Genomic DNA, 18044 nt, shown 5'->3' with positions numbered 1-18044 from the left:
TTGGTGAGTATTAGATAGTGGTGAAAATATCTGGAAAGGAAAAGAAAGTATTAAATATGTTGGAAAAAAGGTAACTTTCTTTTTTTCTGCCTTAGGTGAAAGGAAACTTCTGGAGCATATTCCAAGTACTCAAGAAATGCCACTGAGGCAAAATGAATATTCCAAGAAAACAACGTTAAACAGCAATGAAGTGAGCTGGCATTCTGAGAGAGACAGGTAAATAAACATAGCAATCCAAAATTGAGGAAGAGTTTTTGTTTGTTTTAGTGAGAGAGGTGTATTAGATATTGGTGGTGTAACAGAGTCACTGGTGTGGGCCTTGAGCTTGACAAAGCTGTGCTTGAAGTACAACACTGGAGTATTTTTGTGCTACTTTTGCATTACTTTTGATAGGACCTGAGGGAACGGCAGGAGGCTGAGTCAGGGGAGGTTTAGGATGGATCTCAGGAAAAGGTTCTTCCCCCGCTTGATTGGGCACTGGAACAGCTGCCCAGGGAAGTGGTCACAGCACCAAGGCTGACAGAGCTCAAGAAGTGTTTTGACAATGGTGTCAGGCACAGGGTGTGATTTTTGGGGTTTTTCTGTGCAGGGCCAGGAGCTGGACTTTGATGATCCTTGTGGGTCCCTTCCAACTCAGGATATTCCATAGTTCTGTGATTTCTGTGGTACTGCAGGTAGCTGAGGGCTTGTTGCTAAGATAGTTCATAACATCTTTCTCAGAGGTCAGTGGGTGGCACTTGGAGTGTTTTTCTGTCTCTGAGTAGATGTTTTTTTTATTGTAGCAGCCTGGAGAGTTGTGTCAGGCAGCCAGATGTGCAGGCACAGCTGGGCAGGCTTTGTGTCCAAGTGCCATTGTCAGTGAGACTCTGAACTGCCTGCTTGTGGGAGCTCCATGAAAACACTTTGGTGGGAAGGAGCAGCAACCACCTAAGAATTCCTAAGCTTTAGAGTGGGTGGAAAAATGCTCTGAGCCATCCAGTCTGAAACATATTTTCCCCAGGCAATAATGTAATGTCATAACTTCACTAATACAGTGAGAAACTGCTACATACATACTCTCTGATCTATGATAGCGTGGACAAAAATGTTATTTGCTTCAAATGGAGAGGTATCCAAAGTTTAAATATTGCTCAATGAAGTGTAGTTTCACTGTTGAAAATACAAGGATACAGCTCAAGCTGTTAAGTGATAAGCAGAGAAAACCCAATAATCTCTCTGTAAGTTCAGATGCAAAAGCAAATTCCACTTTATCTGAAGGTTTGGTATTCTTACTCTCTAAATTCATGCTTGGTTTCACAGTTGGCTACTTTCTTGGGCCACATGAGGAGCCATGAGAGTTTTAATCAGGAATGTTTCTCCCATCAGGCACAATGCTTTGCATACAGAGCCAGTCCCTGCTTTTGAAAGCTACAGTTCAATTGAGAAGACAGTGAAAAAAGCAGATGATTTACTTCAAGATCTTGGCCAGTTGAGAAGAGAAATGCACAACATGCTCCAGGTAAAATCCATGTTAGAATGACCAGGAGTTTCAATAAGGGGAATAAAAAATGTGGAGAAAAACTTAGAAGTCTGGTCTCAGTAAAAGTGTTGCTTTTGCTTCCACCCCTGTAAAAAGACCAACATTTGTTTAATATTACTTGAAATATTGGAGCCTTTTGTGTGGGAAAGGAATTTGAGCCTGAATGATGGACTGGACTGTAGAGGCTCTTCCTGCCATTGTCCCAGACATAAAACAGGTGAGAAAGAAAAAAAGGGAATTATTACTTGTTTATTTTAAGGTTTCAGGTATTTTCAGTGCCTGTTCTCTGCTTGCTCTCTGCCTGTAATACCAGAGGTGATGTAACATTCCCATTTGGGAAAGAACAGTGATCCATTTATCTGCAGTCAGCTTTAAGGGATCACTTAAGCACTTCTTTCCTCATTTTGCCACTTCACTTTGTAAGGAGTGCTGTTTCCAAGGAATTGCCTGGCACACATCCTTGTGTCTTATGCCAATTATTTTGTACCTTTGGAGGTACAAAACCTGGTTCTGTGCTGGCAACATGGTTTTTTTGACATTGAGGCTTTTATCTGTTTGTTAACCTGGTTCCATGTGGAAAAAAGGTGTGCTGGGGTCCTCTCTTCTTGTAAATTCGGGTCTCTGAATTAGCTTGGAACATGATAGCTCTGATTCTGTTGGTTTCAGCTTTCCTGTTTCCCTAAAAATATTTTGTAGTCCATGCCAGTTGTCTGTTGCTGGATCTTTAGAAAATGTAACTTCACTCCTCAGATCTTACAGCATAAATGATGCATTTTTGTGTAGGTTTTGTAGCATTTAGTGGGTTGAATGTTTAACTGTTCCTATTAGTAACAGAGCAGGTGCCCCATTTATGTTGCAAATATTTGCTCTCCACTGTTGCTAAAAACTTAAACAAGTAACATACCTTAGTACAGGCAACAACGGGATGAGATGGGAGAAGGAGTGGCAGGGGAAGAAAACAAAGGTGACACAAATGGTTTGAAACCTCTTTTCTCTCATGAAAAAGGTCAATGGGAAGACAGAGGTGACTTCAGCAGATGGAAATTGGGTCAATTAGGGACTTAGCTGTTGACTTCTCATCATTTAGAAGTTTGTGGAGTGAGATAATAAATGCTTGGGTGAGTGAGCCTTTGCTTTGCCATAAAGCCAAGGGCTGAATGAGCTGAGGACAGAAGGTGGTGCTCTAACCCAGCAGGAGTGAGCAGAGCCTTTCAGTGCTTCCCAGGGAATTCACTGTGCCCAGTTACACTGACCAAATACCTGCTTGGGATTTGACCCTGACGGATCTGTCTCTAGGTTAAAGTTTCAACTGCTCTTCTTCTGTCTTTTTAGGAAGCAAATTCATGGAAATCTGACATGAATGATCTTATTAAGGTAGACCTTGATTTTTTTTTTAATTTTTTTTTTTTAAATACCGTGATACTGATCCAGTTTTGAATGTGTTTGCAATAAAATAACTGCAATGACTGTGTATGTTTATTAAAATGTTGCTGTTATGTATAGATTACATTACCCAAAGTAAGATTTAACTGATTTAACTTGTTCTTAGACTTGTCTAAATCAGATCTTAGTGAAAGTACCTTGAGGGAATAATACAAATGTCAGGCAAAAAGCTGCTGTCTCAAGTGGACACAGTGTGGACTGATAATTATCATTTCATGATCTGGGCCTACCCGGCAACTTCACATCATTTTACAATTGAACATGAATCTGTAATTCTTACATTTTCTCACAGATTTTAGCTCTTACTGAGCTACTATTTGTCAAAAAGTTTCATTTAAAAATGAAAGCCTATATAAAATTGATAAATAATTCGGTATATTGTCCTTTTCTCACCAGGAAAAACCAGGACTATGGGATCAGTGTGTTGGTTTCTGTTTTGTTGTGTTCATTGTGACAAAACACCTGTTAGAACAGAAACTTGTGTTTAATTCTGATTTGATAAAAGAACAGCCTCAAAACCAAAACTGAGTTGTGATCTGGGAGGTCTTTTTCTTCTGTTCATTCAGTTGATGCTTTCAGAGTCTACTCAAGTTTGGGTATTTTGGTTTTGATTTTTTTTTTAATGTACATTTATCTCTTTTTTAATTTTTTTTTTGTTGTTAAATGAAGTTCTCAGGGGCCTCTGGGTTTCATCAGGAGTGTGAGAATGAATGTGAGAACTTGTTTCCTGTGTTTGTGTCCCTTCCTTTTGTATTTAGCAGCTAATTTATGCTCGATTTTTATCTCTGTGAAAGGGTTCTGCAAAGGAAAAGGCTTTGTTGTTCCTTCTGAAAAGTGAAGATCAGTGAAAGTGGGAGAGGATCAAGGGCTGTTGAGGGGTTTATCTTGTTGTTAAAACTTAGAAGTATTGATTGGTGTTTCTTGGGGTAGAGTGATACCAAACAAGTGCAAATATTGAGAGAAGGTTGGTTTTTATTAGGCTTTAATTATATTTAATTACTGTTACATGGAGAGATTTGCATGTGATGCTTCATGTCCCTAATTGCCATCTTCTCACATGCTTATGGTCTTCATTAGTATTGCTTCTCATGCTTTACATCATTTGCCATTTGAGGGTTTTTTGGGTGTCTTTCAGTTTTCTTGACTTCTAAATATATTTGCAACACGCTGAACGTTCTGGAGTAATTCAGGTTGGTAGCATTCCCTGTGATGGCATTGATAGGATCACAGATTAACAGGAAATTACAATCTCTGATTAAAAACTGGAGGTTCTGTTTCAATTTTAGTCCAAAGGTCCCACTGTTGCACCTGATCCTCCTGAACATGCTCTGCTCGAGAGACCATCCATCCTTCAAAACGTCCAAGTGCCCAAATCCATCCTGAGGGATGCTGAGAGGACTTTGAGAGGAGTTCAAAGCAATAAGAAAGTCCTCGAGGAGAATCTGGAAGCTGTCACTCGTGCAAAGGATGGAGATGCCACATATTCCTTCATTAACAGCTTGACTGCAGCCAGGTCAGACCCTTAAATTCAGTGCTTGTGAGGCTGCTCCTTGTCTGTGAACTCCTTTTAGCACCTCTCTTCTCATTTTTTTTTAAATCTGTGCATTGAAGAAGTAATGGAAAAAGTATTTATTGACTCTTCTTAGCAATCATTAGCTGGTTCTTGAACTTCAGGTGGTGTTTGACCCTTGTGATGTGAAGTGAATTTTTGTCAGGTGCCTGTTACTTCTTGCTGAGTCTGAATTCTGAGGCTTTATCATCTGCTTGCCATGACTTTGGGGCATTGAGCTGCTTCCATACAAACATTGCAAACAAATAAGAAAATTCAAGACTATTTTCATCATTTGTAATCCTGTAAATGTTACAGAATTAGTCATCCTACAGCACATCTTTGACTTTTGAACTTTTGCTTCATTAGTTGTGTTAAATATTTTTGCTTGAATCATAATGAAAGTTTCCCTATTAAAATGCAACTTAAACTTGCATTTTCCTGAGGAAAGTAACTATTCTATATATATGTAAAGATTTTTTTTTATTTCAGGCATAATATCTGCTCTCATTATCTTGAAGAGCATGTAGTAATTCATCATCTGCTTTTTGTCTTTGGAGTTGGAGTGTTTTTGTAGCCTTGTTTTTTCAGTTTTGATCAAAGCAGGAGCTGACACATGGGTGCCTCTGATTCCTAGATATTTGTAGTAACGTTAGTACTTCCCAGCAGGGAGTGGGGTTTGCAGGCATTCCGTAAGAACAGGTTTGGATTTGGGAAATCACGGCTTTGTTTAGTCCCTTTGGAGGATGCAGAGGTGCAAAATCCTCCTGTCTGTGTTCTGGATTTCCCTTTTTATAGCATTTTTAGGTCACTGCTTTCCCAGGAACAAATCTGTGCAGTTTAAGAAGCACTGAACCTAAAATAGTTCTTTCTTCTGTTTCAGAGATATATTGGAAGAGATCCGTATCAGGAGGACCGTGGATGAGTGGATCCAGGCAATCAGTGAAGAAATCCAGGTATGGCTGGAAAAATGAGTTCAGATTTTTGCCTTGTGTTTTTCCACCTTGCCTTGTTCTTTCGTGTCCACAGTGAAGTGTTTTGCTCACACCTTGAAAACGTGGGAAAACTGCTTATTATTCCTAGCACGTAGTAGGCTATAATAAAATATTTGCTTTTATTTTAGAACTTTAGTTTCTTAATGAAAATGACTGGTCCCAGTTGCTGGGTTACATGGAAAACAGACCATTTCTCAGAGCTTCAGAGTTACCCCCACACTCTTCTGATAGCCTTGAAGATAAAAAAATCTCCATTTACTGTGTTTTATGTTTTATCTTTAGGCCGAAATGGCAAGAAATGATTCAGAACATGGGAAATATGATCCAAAATTCTCATGGATCAAGAGAGCCCAAAACCTCAAGGCCATGAAGGCCAAGAAAGAAATGAAAGCGAAAACTCAAAAAATCCAAGGTGGCTCGACAAAGATGCATCTATGTGCAGCTATGTTATTGCAGAAGCAAGAGGAGGATAACACCAGGAAACAGAGGCTTAGAACTTATTTTCCTGAAGGTTTGCAGAGGAGAGAAGGAAGGGCAGATGTGAGTCCCCAGGTGGTTGGTTTCTCTTTTGGTGACAACTGTTAAAGCAGCATCGACGTGACAAATTGTGTGTGTAACTGTAATAATTTGAAATGAAAGTGGTGGCCCTGTTCAAATTTTCATACGTGAAGAATTGTAAACTGCTTTTTTTGTTTTCCTTTTTGATGTGCATCAGGGCCCTGGGAGTGGAAATGCACTGGTACTAAGTGAAGATTATCTGTGTCGAGTTTATGGGAAACCAATTTACCAGGGCCATCGCAGCACCCTCAAAAAAGCCCCATATCTGAGGTTCAACTCTCCCTCTCCCAAATCCAAACTTCCAAGGCCCAAGGTGATAGAGTGTGTTAAAGGTGAGTAACCATTTGATGTGAACAAGGTGCTCCTTCCCAGTTTTCCTGTTAGGAATTCCTTGTATAAATGAAGCTATTTAATTGTAGTTCACCTGCTCTTCAATTTAAAGCTTAAGCAACTGCAGTTGCTTTCTAGAGGGATGGTCACTGCCCCAGGTTTGCCAGTGTTTAAGAGGCATTTGGAAAATGCTCTTACAAATAATATATTTATATCTGTATCTCTATATTTATATATCTAGATCTATTTCTACATATGTCTTTATATAAAATATATGTGTGTAGAAATACAAGGCTTTAACTTTTGGTCAGCCCTGAATTGCTCAGGTTATCTAATCCATCAGCATTAGATGGTTGTTGTAGGTCCTGTCCAACTGAAATAATCCATTTCTGTTTGTATTTTTATTTAAGATGCTCTTTTCAAAACTAAAAAACGCCCATAAGTTTTCAGACTTGCCCAGTGTGTATCTCACTTACTTTAGATTATCAAATAAATACTTGTTTCTAAATTTAAGAAGTATATTAATATGTCTCTGTTGTTGTCCAAGTCTTAAAGAGCTGAATTGCCAGAAGTGATCACATCTGAAAGCTGAGTGTGTTGGAAAATGAACTCAGCTTTTGATAAAGGTCACTGAGAGATGAATTCTTTATGTCAGGTTTATCCAGTCATGTCATTTATGTGCTTAATTCATTCAGAGTTCAGAAGGGTACTGAGATTTGAAAGATTAAGGAAGCCTGAGAGTTAATTTCCCACTTCTAAGACATTAATTGAAACATGAAAAATTAAATCTGTGGGCTTGAACATGACATCTGTTAACTTGGAAATGTTGAAAGAAGTCATCAGAATCATTGGTGAAGTTCACTAAATGCAGGCAGCTTCTTTTGTGAGTCCAATCAGGGTTAAAAGCAGAGTATAACTCCTTTCTGTAAGAGCTTGTTAAGGCTATTTAATTGATAAAGATTATTAGTGGATTAATAATGAATTTCATTCATTAGTTTTGTAGGCAAAGTATTAAGATAAGAAGATACCAATTTTCAAACCTATTAAAAATGTGTAAAAATTATAAAAAAGTGAGACTATATGATATCTGACCTAAGTGTAGATAAACTTAATCTTGAGTTAGTAGAAAGTAATGTTTTAATTGGATCGGTTTTATTTCTTAGTTATCTTCTCAAAATTTAACTGATTCTTAATACAGAAGATGAGGTTAATCTTTAACTGATATGTTAGGAAATCTAATTTGTGTGGTATTAGTGCAAGATACAGTGAGCAAATTATGTGATAAAGGGTAATGATGGAGAGAAAGTGTGGAGATGGGAGAGAGGGTTCAGTGTAAGGTATTAAAGTGATTATGGGCACAGTGGAGTTAATAGGATGTGCATCAATGGGAAAATATGAGCTGGCTCCCTCCACACTTCTTGCACTTGCACTGTTGTTACCCATGCAGGGAAAATATACTTGATGCAATCTGAAATGTCACGTTTTAAAAATGCTGCCTGAGTTTTTATTGCAGCTGTAAAAATGCTCTATTCTGTATGAAATACAAGAGATGAGCATCAGAAGGCAGTCACTTGATGAAAGCCTGGTTTTGAGCCATTAAAATGTGTGGTGTAAAACACAGATATGGCTTTGAAGGCAAACACTGCTGGGTTTGAGGTTGGGTTTGTTGGGTTTTTTTTTTACATTATTATTATTTTAATACTATTGAGCAACCTGGTCTAGTGGAAGGTGTCCCTGCCCATGGCAGGGGGTTGGAAGTGGATGATCTTTAAGGTCCCTTCCAACCCAGACCATTCTGTGGTCACAATGTTCATCCACAGTGGCAGATCCTCAAAACAGGACAAGAATCTGTTGTTTAGCCCCACGTGCTCTTCGTGCCATTTCCTGGCACTTCTCTGACCTCTGCTCTGGAGCCCAGTTGTGATCCTTGAAGAAAAAGTGTTACTGGTAGAAAGTATTCCCAATTCTCATAACCCTCCTGGAAAATGTGAGTTACAGTCCTGGCAAAAACCTAGAAAACCTCAAGACTTACTTTTTTTTTTAAGAGGTGAGAACAGGTTACATGAAAACTGATAGTCTTGATGCTTGTATATTTTATTTTACCTCTCTTGAAACATTTCTTTTTTTTTTTGTGAAAAATGGCATATTGGTAAACCAGCATGATACATCACTCATTTCAACTCCTGGTTATGCTGTGCACCTATAATTTAATTTATTCTGCACAGATTTGTTTGAACAAAATGTGTGCTGGTAAGCACTTAGTGTAGCAACAACAGTAACACAGTGACCACTAAGATTTGGATTGAGAACAGACACTTCTTTAAAAATATTCAATCAGCAGTTCTGCTTTTGCTGAGTTCAAAATGAATTTTCTTCTATATTTATTGGCCTCTTGTCCTTTATGGAAGGTCACAACCTTTCCAGGGAGGCCAATTTCATCATTCCAGCAACAGTATCTTGTAAAGTAGTAGAAAGAGTGCCCCCTCCTCCAACTAATTATAATAAATAGGTTATTTGATGCTTTGAAACTACCAGTTTTCTACCAATAACATGTTTAATTCCGTGGTGTCAGTGAAAAGTGAAGGTACAGCTTGTGTGCAGTTGTAAGAAGCTGCTCCTGTGCTTGTTTTCTGCTGGAGGCAAATAGAAATTAAAGAGAAAACTGCACTGGATCGATGGTGCCTTCAATCTTCCAGCGGCTCCTGCGTGTGACAAACACGGTTTAAAGCTCTTTTGCCTGAAAACAGGATGAACTCTGGATAGCCTTTTCCCATTCCAAGCCATGAAGTCACTCAGCAGCAGCACAGCAACGTGTGTTTGCAGGAATAAAGCCACCAGAAAATCCGTTTCTCTATTTCACATCAGGCTGCACTTCTGGAAAGTTGTGGTTTTGTCTCTATCGGGGCAGTAAATAAAATAAGACACCCCCCCTTGTATTCTTATCTAGGGGAAGAAAGGAAGAATTTAAAGAAAGCACTCCAATGAATATGATTCCAAGTTCTCTGATTTTATTGGCTTTAAAATGAGGTCAGCCTTTGTTTGATACTGGCATTACTTGACTCTGAGTAAGACAGTTGCTCAAGGTGCTGAATTTCTGTGCTTTCCTACACCTTGTCAATGAAATGGAACAGTAATAGCTGGTGTTTCACGTGGGTCTCATGAAGATGAAACAGTTAAATGCTTTTGCTGCTCTTGTGAAGATCCTGTTATGGCAGGGAAGTATAAATAATAAAATTAGAAACAGATCTGTTCTCCTCTGTAGTAGGAGCGTAAATAAAATGCAACAGAGTTGAGTGAGCACTTTAAAGCACCAGGTTCTTTAAAAAAAGGAAAGGAAGAACCCAATCTCACAGATCTGCACCTGCAGATTCCCTTCCTGGCCTTGATGTCCCAGGTGATAAAGGCTTAGAAATAGTTGGAAGTCTTTGGCCTTGGGTTTGATTGGCTGGAAAATCCAGACTTATTAAATGGCCCTGTTTTGTCAGAGCGATCCACTGAGCTTGGTTTAAATTAGTGTTAGAATAAGGATGTTTATTTAAGACTGAAATGGCCATCTGGAGAGTCTCTTTTCAGTCATTTTATAACTCTCAACCATTTTCTTTGCAAATAAACTGTGGTGACTAATGCTTGCTTTCTTATGGGAAGTTAGGAAAAAAAAATTAACCAACACTTTTATGAGTAAGAGATCATTTCTTAAAAAAAACCAAAAACCTTGGAGTTGTTTTCTTGCATAATGTGAACTGATAAGTAGATGTAAAACACTAGTTTTTTTAAAGCTAAGTTTAATTAAATGTCTAGTTTCTACCCAGTGCAAATAAACTTTTGAGGGGGGAAATGAAAAGTTGAAAGCAATTAAAATGAGGTGCTGTGTATGTACAGTACTTCATCATTCCCACTGTGAGAACCTTGTTTTTACAAGTTGGCAGCACTACAGATACACTGCCAATTCCTGCTTTTGCTCAAAAGTTCAAGGCCAAGGGGGACTGTGAGATCATGTAGTGTGACCTCTGCTAAATCACAGGCCTCTGAACTGGATCTGTTTATGTTCCTGACTCCAGTAATTTGTCTCTGACTGCAGAACAGTTTTTCTGGCTAACCTGTGCTGGGCAGAAAGGCATTTAAAGGCATCAGAAATTCTGCCCTGAGTTGCCTCTTCCCATGGCTGGACACCTTCTGGTTTGAAAGGAAATAGGACACTTCAAATTTAGTATCTGATTTATAGTGAGGTTTTGGCTTCAGTTTGCAGCTACTTCAGTTTCCAGGTGATTTTTCCTTAAAAAATGAAAAAGGCCTTTTGATGTCCAATCTGTTTTAATACTGACAGAGGTACAGGCTTGGTACTGAATGCAGAGTTATCATATATGGAAGTCTCCTCCTGCTCCATCTCTCTGACATCCTGTTGAGACATCTGAGGGTTTTATCCCCTTGGCCACAGCATTGTATTGTGATTTCTCTTCCCATTGCTTATCCAACGGGACAGCAAAGCCTTTTCAGAGCCTCTTCTTTCTGACCTCTCACTGAAGAGTTATGACTTGCTGTTCTTCTTTCCAGGCTTATAACCCATAATTTGTCTGTACAAAAACACCACTTTGTGAGAGAATTGCCTTATTTGCTTGTCTGCATTTGTTAAAAGTCAGATTATCAATCTTTTTCATCCCCGGACTTTATAATCGTTGACTTTCATTCTTCAGTTAATTAGGAGGCTCTTAAATGTTGAACAGAGCTAAAAAGTGCCGGTTGCCAGGTGCTAAGTGGCCACGAACACAGGGAGGTGGTGGTTAGAAACAACAGATGAGTAACATGATGTTTTTTTGGCTGTAACGAGAGATGGAGCTGGTTACCAACGTGACTCTTCCCAGATTCATTTTCCTGACGCCTGCAAAGCAGCAGCAGAAGCACTTCTGTTTGATTCACAATTGTTGAGTCCTTTTTGGGAGGAATTTATCCATTTAGATTAAAGTTAATAATTTCCTTAATAATAACCACTGTTTGCAAAAAATTTAGGCTGAATAAGGTCTTGCATGACTGTGTAGTGAGAAATGCACTTTGCAATAAATGCTCTCCTCTGCTATATGCTGAAGATACTTTTACACACAAATTACTTCTGGCTGCTATTTACAATAAACTTTAAAAACTGGACCAGAGAAATCAGTGCTTCCTTGATGCTGGAAGTCAAGAATTATGGATATTACTTATGGCTTGATTTGCCAGTAGCAGTGAGTTGTTAAACCAGGAATTTGTAGATTATACCTGTTCCTTTGAGTACCTGTCAGTCTTGTGGCTGCATTTCAAAACCTAAATCATGGATTTCTTCTTAGCAGCTAAATCACACATTTCATTTCATCCTACTACCATCCTTGTGTTCTTTTCATGTTTCTGTGCTTTTATCTGGTAGATTCAGCTTGAAAATGGCAATTTTAACTCCTTCATTGCTGTCAATACTGAGACATCTCCCTTAGCACTTCTAGATTCTGCCCTTCCTGACTCCCTCCCTCACTCCCTCCATCCCACAGTAAATATTTATAATTCCTTCAGCAGGAAGGCTTGAATTAGCAGAATGTGGGATGTCCCTGGGTTTGTACGTGTTGATGACCTGCAGTTTATCTGCTCTTGTTTCAGGTACAAAGGTTAAGTCAGCAAGAACCCAGACTTCTTCTCACACACAGAAGGTCATCACCCGCCCCAGGAAACAGCATCCTGTGTATGCTCTTGCCCAGGAAAATCAGTATCTCTTCAGTCCCAGTCAAGATGTGCCTCCTGCCTATGGTCCCCTTGAAGGTCACCTCATTCCCATGGCTATTCCACTAGGTAGGATCAACCTGGAGAAGGATGTGTGGAGGTTAATTACTGCTGCTTCATGGAAATATGACTTGTATCTTCTTAAATCAGTGATTTGAGGGTTGGAATTAGATGATCTCTAAGGTCCCTTTCAGCCCAAACCATTCTGTGATTTGCCCTGGTCCGTGAGATTTGCAGCTGCCCTTCCCATAGGATATCTGGGGGATCAGTTTAAAATGTTCTGGTTTTCCTCATACTTTATTCTGGATGTCTGGTGACACCCTGATAGAGCAATTCTTTCACAGAACCACAGAAGGGTTTGGGTTGGAAGGGACCTTGAGGATCATCTTGTTCCATGGGCAGGGACACCTGGACCAGTTTGCACAGAGCTCCATCCAACCTGGCCTTGGACACTTCCAGGCTTGGGGCATCCACAGCTTCTCTGGACAACCTGTGCCAGGGCCTCACTGCCTTTACAGGGAAGAATTTCTTCCTGATATCCAATCCAAAGCTACTCTCAGTCAGTTTTAGGCCATTCCTTCTTGTCCTGTCACTACATTCTCTTATAAAAAGTCCCTCTCTATCCTTCTTGTAGGCTCCTTTCAGGTACTGGAGCTTATTGGCCCAGTTTTATTTCTTACCTGTCCCTTTTCTTGCACACTTTCCATTCCTGGGGTTCATATTCTGGCTTTAAGTTTGGTGTCCACATAAGCAGGAACTGAATTACTGGCCCTTGGATTCAACATTTGCAATGACTTCAGCCCAGCAGTTTCAGTAGGATTGTGCCAAACACACTAAATTCATTGTTAAAAGGTTCTGTATTTTTGCACCTTGAATAGAACCTTTCTACAGGCCTCGTTTTGAGGAGGGTTAGTATTATATTGGCAATTAAAGAAGAGAATTGTGGTTTTTTAAAGGGTCTCTCAAAAATTTGTGGGATGGTATTACAAGTGTAATCTTATTTTGGATATGATTACAAGAATGTGAGGTGGGGGAAACATGGTGTGTACTTTTTGATCAGCAAACACAATTCTGATTTTCAGCAGTAGGTGTCACCACAGTCAAGAAAGTAATTTTTAAAAATGGCACTGTTGAGTTTACAATTTCTGCTGGGAAAGCCTTCAAATTACCTGGTGAATCCCCAGAGTGTTAATAGGGGGCTTTTCAGTTGGTCTGGCAACAGAGGATCTCAGTCTAACATGAAACACAGACAGGTAGAAATTAATTTTAATTAATTTACGAATTGACTGACTTTGGAGATTTATATGTATTTTTAATTGTTTTTCAACTGTCCTTAGGTCAGACCCAGAGCAGCACATCCCTGCAGCCTGCTGGGATCATTGTAGACAAACCACACCCTGTCACAGTTACAACCTCCCTCCCTCAAGTGCCAAAACCTCCAGTTGAGATAAAAAAACCAAACATAGCTGTGATAGAGATGAGATCAGAGAAAAAGGATCCACCTCAGCTCTCTGTGCAGGTACTTGTCAAGAGTGATGATTATTTGTTTGTTTATTTTAATGAATGCTAATTAAAGTCAGTCTGAGCCACCACTAGTGCTCTTTGACATCCGTAGATGGTTTTCAGCAAGCAATAGAAACATAAAGAATGGAGGGAGCAGGAAGTTCTCATGCTGTGCTAATATATTCACTCATATTTTATCAATTATCTTTATTATTTCACCAAAATAGAAAACTGTTTCTTCCCTCTGTCACCTAGGCAGGGTGTGTGTAAAAATAGATCTGTGTCACATTTTCTTTTTTTTAATGAGATTTTTCAGCCAGAACAAACTTGGAATCAAAAAAAGTATAAATATAAATGTCAGTTTTCTTGGATGACTGCTTTGGCCTTTAAGATTTCTGTTTCAAGCATGATTGTCAACCCAAGGATTTCACTGCAGATTAATCAACCCCTGCAGTCCTTACCTGGTGGGTTGGAGTTTGTTGTTTTAATTTTTAACATGAGTCTGTTGTCAAGGAAGTGAATGTTTCTTATGTGTTCATTATTTGGGGCTCAAATTGTTGAGACTGTACACATCCCCCACACACCTTTCAGATTCAAATGATTCATGGGCCTCAGAGTTAAACACAGGTAGAGTATTGTGTGGTTTGTTCCTTTGCTGTGTCACTATTCCACCCACATTTTGCTGTTAGTTCACCCAGTTCTTAAATGCTTAATGTGATTTTTCTTTTCCCTGAGGAATTAAGCCAGCATTTAAATCTTTGTTCTTAACAGACACACAATCCATTTTGATGCTGCAGTGACCTGTTTTTATATTGTAATACAGTTTTCCCTTTGTTTTACTGTACCAGATGTGGGACAGTGTGAAGCCAATAACCAACCTACACAGTGCAAACAAATCTCAAGTCAAACACACATCTCCCATATAAATAATAAGTTATAAATAACAGGTACACTCACCTTCTGTCACAGGCAAGGCAAAGTGTCAGGGAATTAAAGAACAGGAAAAATCAGATACTGCAAGAAAACATGTGAATATTTCTGCCCTGAGTTTTTTACAGGGTTTTGTTTTTCAGAACCAAGGTGATACCAGGTCCAGGCACCAGAAAAGGGGAGATCTCTGAAGTTTAGTAGTTCAGTAGCAACTGGAAGTATCTATAAAGTTCAGTGATAACAGCCAAGCTAATACATAGATTTTTATATTCATGCTTTTCTTTTTTTCATCTTTCCCAGGTGTTACCAAATGTGAACATTGACAGTGCTTCAAGTGAGAGTGTAAACCATGTTCTTCCAGACTCTGAACCTGCACTTCCTCCTGTGGATGCTGTAATACAGGTATTGATTGTCTGTGAATCCAGATTTGTTCAAAAAAGAAAATATGTTGAATTACTGCTAAGTTATCTCATTGTCTTGTTTTAGTTAGAGAAATGAGACAGTTCCAGGAAAAATGGAGTAATTATTCTAAAGAGTTTATTGTGTAAGGTATTTGTTTTAAGAAAATGAGAAATTGCAGCAAGACACTGTTCTTCCAAGATTAAATAATCACCATAGTAAAATTCTTAATAAAAGCAGTGTTTCTGTGCCCTGTTAAGAATTATAATCCCTGTTGGCCCATGTCTGTCTGGTTTACACTGGCTTCAGTGTTCTGATGTGAAGGCTGAGGATGTTCCTCATTCCTCCATCTGCTCCTTGGCTGTTCTCTGGTGGTTCATGGCATTTTGTGTCCTGGGAGCCCGTGGTGTGTGGAGCTGGCCAGTCCATTTTCTTTCCATGGAGCTTTTCAGAAGTGTTTTTAAACTAATCTAAGCAGCAATGAAGGTTTTTGTACAAGTCTAAGGGTGACTGCTGCCTGCTGAACAATAAGGACAGACTGGGCAGTGTGAAGGCACGGTGCTGCAGGGATGGGTTCTGTATGATTATTGTACATTTTGTTTGCCCTGTGTGTTAGTTGCTATTCTGACTTCAGGAGTTGGGTCCTCTAGAGTCCTGTGGTCAAGGTGTTCACTGAACAAGACAGAGATTGTGGACTGAAATAGTGGTTATTATTTTAAAACTATATTACTCCATCACCCCAAGATGATTAGAGGGATGGAGCACCTCTGCTATGAGGAAAGGCTGAGGGAATTGGGATTGTTCAGCCTGGAGAGGAGAAAGCTCTGGGGTGACTTAGTGCAGCCTTCCAGTGCCTGAAGGGAGCCCACAAGAAACATGGAGAGGGACTATTTACCATGGGGTGACAGAGGAAGGGAATGGCTTCAAACTGACAGAGGGTGGGTTTAGGTGGAATGTTGGGAAGAAATTTTTGGCTGTGAGGGTGGTGAGGCCCTGGCACAGGTTGCCCAGAGAAACTGTGGCTGCCCCATCCCTGGAAGTGTCCAAGGTCAGGTTGGACAGGACTTAGATCAACCTGGTCTAGTGGAAGGTGTCCCTGCCCATGGCAGGTGGGTGGAAGGAGATTGTCTTTAATGTCCCTTCCAACCCAAAACATTCTGTGATTGTCTGATTATTAAATAACACCACAGAAATCGTACATAAGTAAATTGCTTAAGACACTTAGAGACTATTGCCCTACAGCTTTTGATCCTGAAATATTCCATTAGGTTTGGTAACAGCAGGTTTTAGTTGTCAGCATGCAAGAAGTTGTTCTAATAATCTCTCCTTATGCTGTGCAAAGAAATTCCTCCTGACTTGTAAGGTGGATAAAGCATTTTCTCTCAATTCAGACTGCTGACAGTGAGTGGTGATTTAATTGCATTCTTGTCATGAAGTTTTTTCTGCTAATGCATTTTCCCCTCCTGTATGAGATACCTAACAATTGCAATCTGTCTTTACAAGACCCCAGAAGATATACACAGCGAAGAGGAAGACACAAAGTTTCCAGGAACTAATTTCATTGATGTCACTGATGTCATGGAGGTAATCACATTGCAAAAGGGTCCTTTCTTTTAAAAAAATGTGTATTTGTTTTATGTCATTCTATCATATCTGAAAACAAAGTAAACAGTCCTAGCAGCTTTAAAAGTACACACTGTGAGCAATACTATACCTGTTTACAGTGCTATAAAGAATATTAGAAATTACTGTGTGTTGGTAAAGTAGAGTAGCTTTTGAAGAATTAGAGTAAAAAGCTAAAATTATTTTGGATATGTTAGAATCCACTAGAAATATAAGTAGTTCTCTAAAATCAGCAGTGATTACAGCACTTGGATATCACAATTTAAAACTCTGAAGGTAATGAATATGTTGACAGGCTGAAAGAGCTGTGGTTGTTCAGCCTGGAGAAGAGAAGGCTTCAGGGAGACCTTAGAGCACTTTCCAGTGCCTAAAGGGGCTCCAAGAAAGCTGGAGAGGGATTTGGGACAAGGGCCTGGAGTGACAGGACAAGAGGGGAATGGCTTCCCACTGCCAGAGGACAGGGTTAGTTGGGATATTGGGAAGAAATTGTTGGCTGTGAGGGTGGTGAGGCCCTGGCACAGGTTGCCCAGAGAAGCTGTGGCTGCCCCTGGATGGATCCCTGGAAGTGTTCAATGGCTTGGAGCAACCTGGTCTAGTGGAAGGTGTCCCTGCCCATGGCAGGGGTTGGAATGAGATGGTCTTTGAGATGCCTTCCAACCCAAACCATTCAGTGATGCTGTATAAGATTCTCTTACATATTTTAAAGTAAGGTGACCTCTCTTTTAAAGAATGAACATATTTTCTGAGGGTTCCTTTTAGAAAATTTCAGTATAGAGCAATTTGCACGTGCTTTTGAGGTCCTAAAATGCTTTAGCAATATCTCATTTCAGTCAAACATTGTAACTTCATGAGAGAAAGGACAAACAGTGAGAAGAAGTCACAGCACCAGACCTGACAGAGTTCAAGTATTTGGACAATGCTCTCAGGGACATGATGTGACTCTTTGGGAGAGTCCTGTGCAGGGCCAGGAGTGGGACTGGATGATCCTTGTGGGTCCCTTCCAGCTTTGCCTGTTCTGTCATTCTCTGTACTCATGTACTGCTCATCTCATAGATCTCATTAGGAATTTCCAAAATTTAACAACATCGTTGTTTCTGGTTTATTTGAGATACTCTTTCACAGTTTAATTTTTTTAGGTAGCAAGTCCTCTTTTAATCAGCTGACCTCATGTTAGAGTAGGGGCTGACAAACCCTCAAGGTTGGTGAACCAGCCTGTGTTTCACTTCAGTGAGCAAGACTTGCTGTGTGCATTTCAAAATCTACCCCCAAATGTTTTCTTTTTACCTCTTCTTTATGTTCTGGATCCCAGGATTAGGGTGTACATTGAATATTAACCCTGTAGCCTACAGGTCAGTATGGTAGATCATTTTTAAGATGAATTCATCATTTAACATCATCAGTTGGTTAAAACAGCCTAAATTGGTGGTTTGTCTATCACAACTGTGCAAATGCTTTA

The 18044-nt window shown here is 39.6% G+C and overlaps 1 protein-coding gene across 3 annotated transcripts in view; it reads left to right on the top strand.

Moving 5' to 3' along the window:
* KIAA0586 (KIAA0586 ortholog) overlaps positions 1-18044 on the top strand; it is a 72969-nt gene that overhangs the window by 7198 nt on the left and 47727 nt on the right. For all 3 annotated transcript variants that reach the window (XM_027702674.1, XM_027702675.1, XM_027702676.1), the window contains exons 9-19: positions 96-216; positions 1366-1498; positions 2852-2893; positions 4249-4475; positions 5395-5467; positions 5789-6046; positions 6222-6396; positions 12014-12202; positions 13471-13652; positions 14867-14968; positions 16469-16549. In XM_027702674.1, coding sequence (XP_027558475.1) covers positions 96-216; positions 1366-1498; positions 2852-2893; positions 4249-4475; positions 5395-5467; positions 5789-6046; positions 6222-6396; positions 12014-12202; positions 13471-13652; positions 14867-14968; positions 16469-16549 — 1583 coding nt within the window. The remainder of the gene's footprint in view (positions 1-95; positions 217-1365; positions 1499-2851; positions 2894-4248; positions 4476-5394; positions 5468-5788; positions 6047-6221; positions 6397-12013; positions 12203-13470; positions 13653-14866; positions 14969-16468; positions 16550-18044) is intronic.

This window comes from Neopelma chrysocephalum, unplaced genomic scaffold (assembly GCF_003984885.1).
Source record: "Neopelma chrysocephalum unplaced genomic scaffold, ASM398488v2 Primary Assembly neopelma1_191, whole genome shotgun sequence".
NCBI lineage: Eukaryota > Metazoa > Chordata > Aves > Passeriformes > Pipridae > Neopelma > Neopelma chrysocephalum.
Note: the sequence above shows the minus strand (reverse complement) of the source record. Positions and strands in the feature narration are given on the sequence as shown.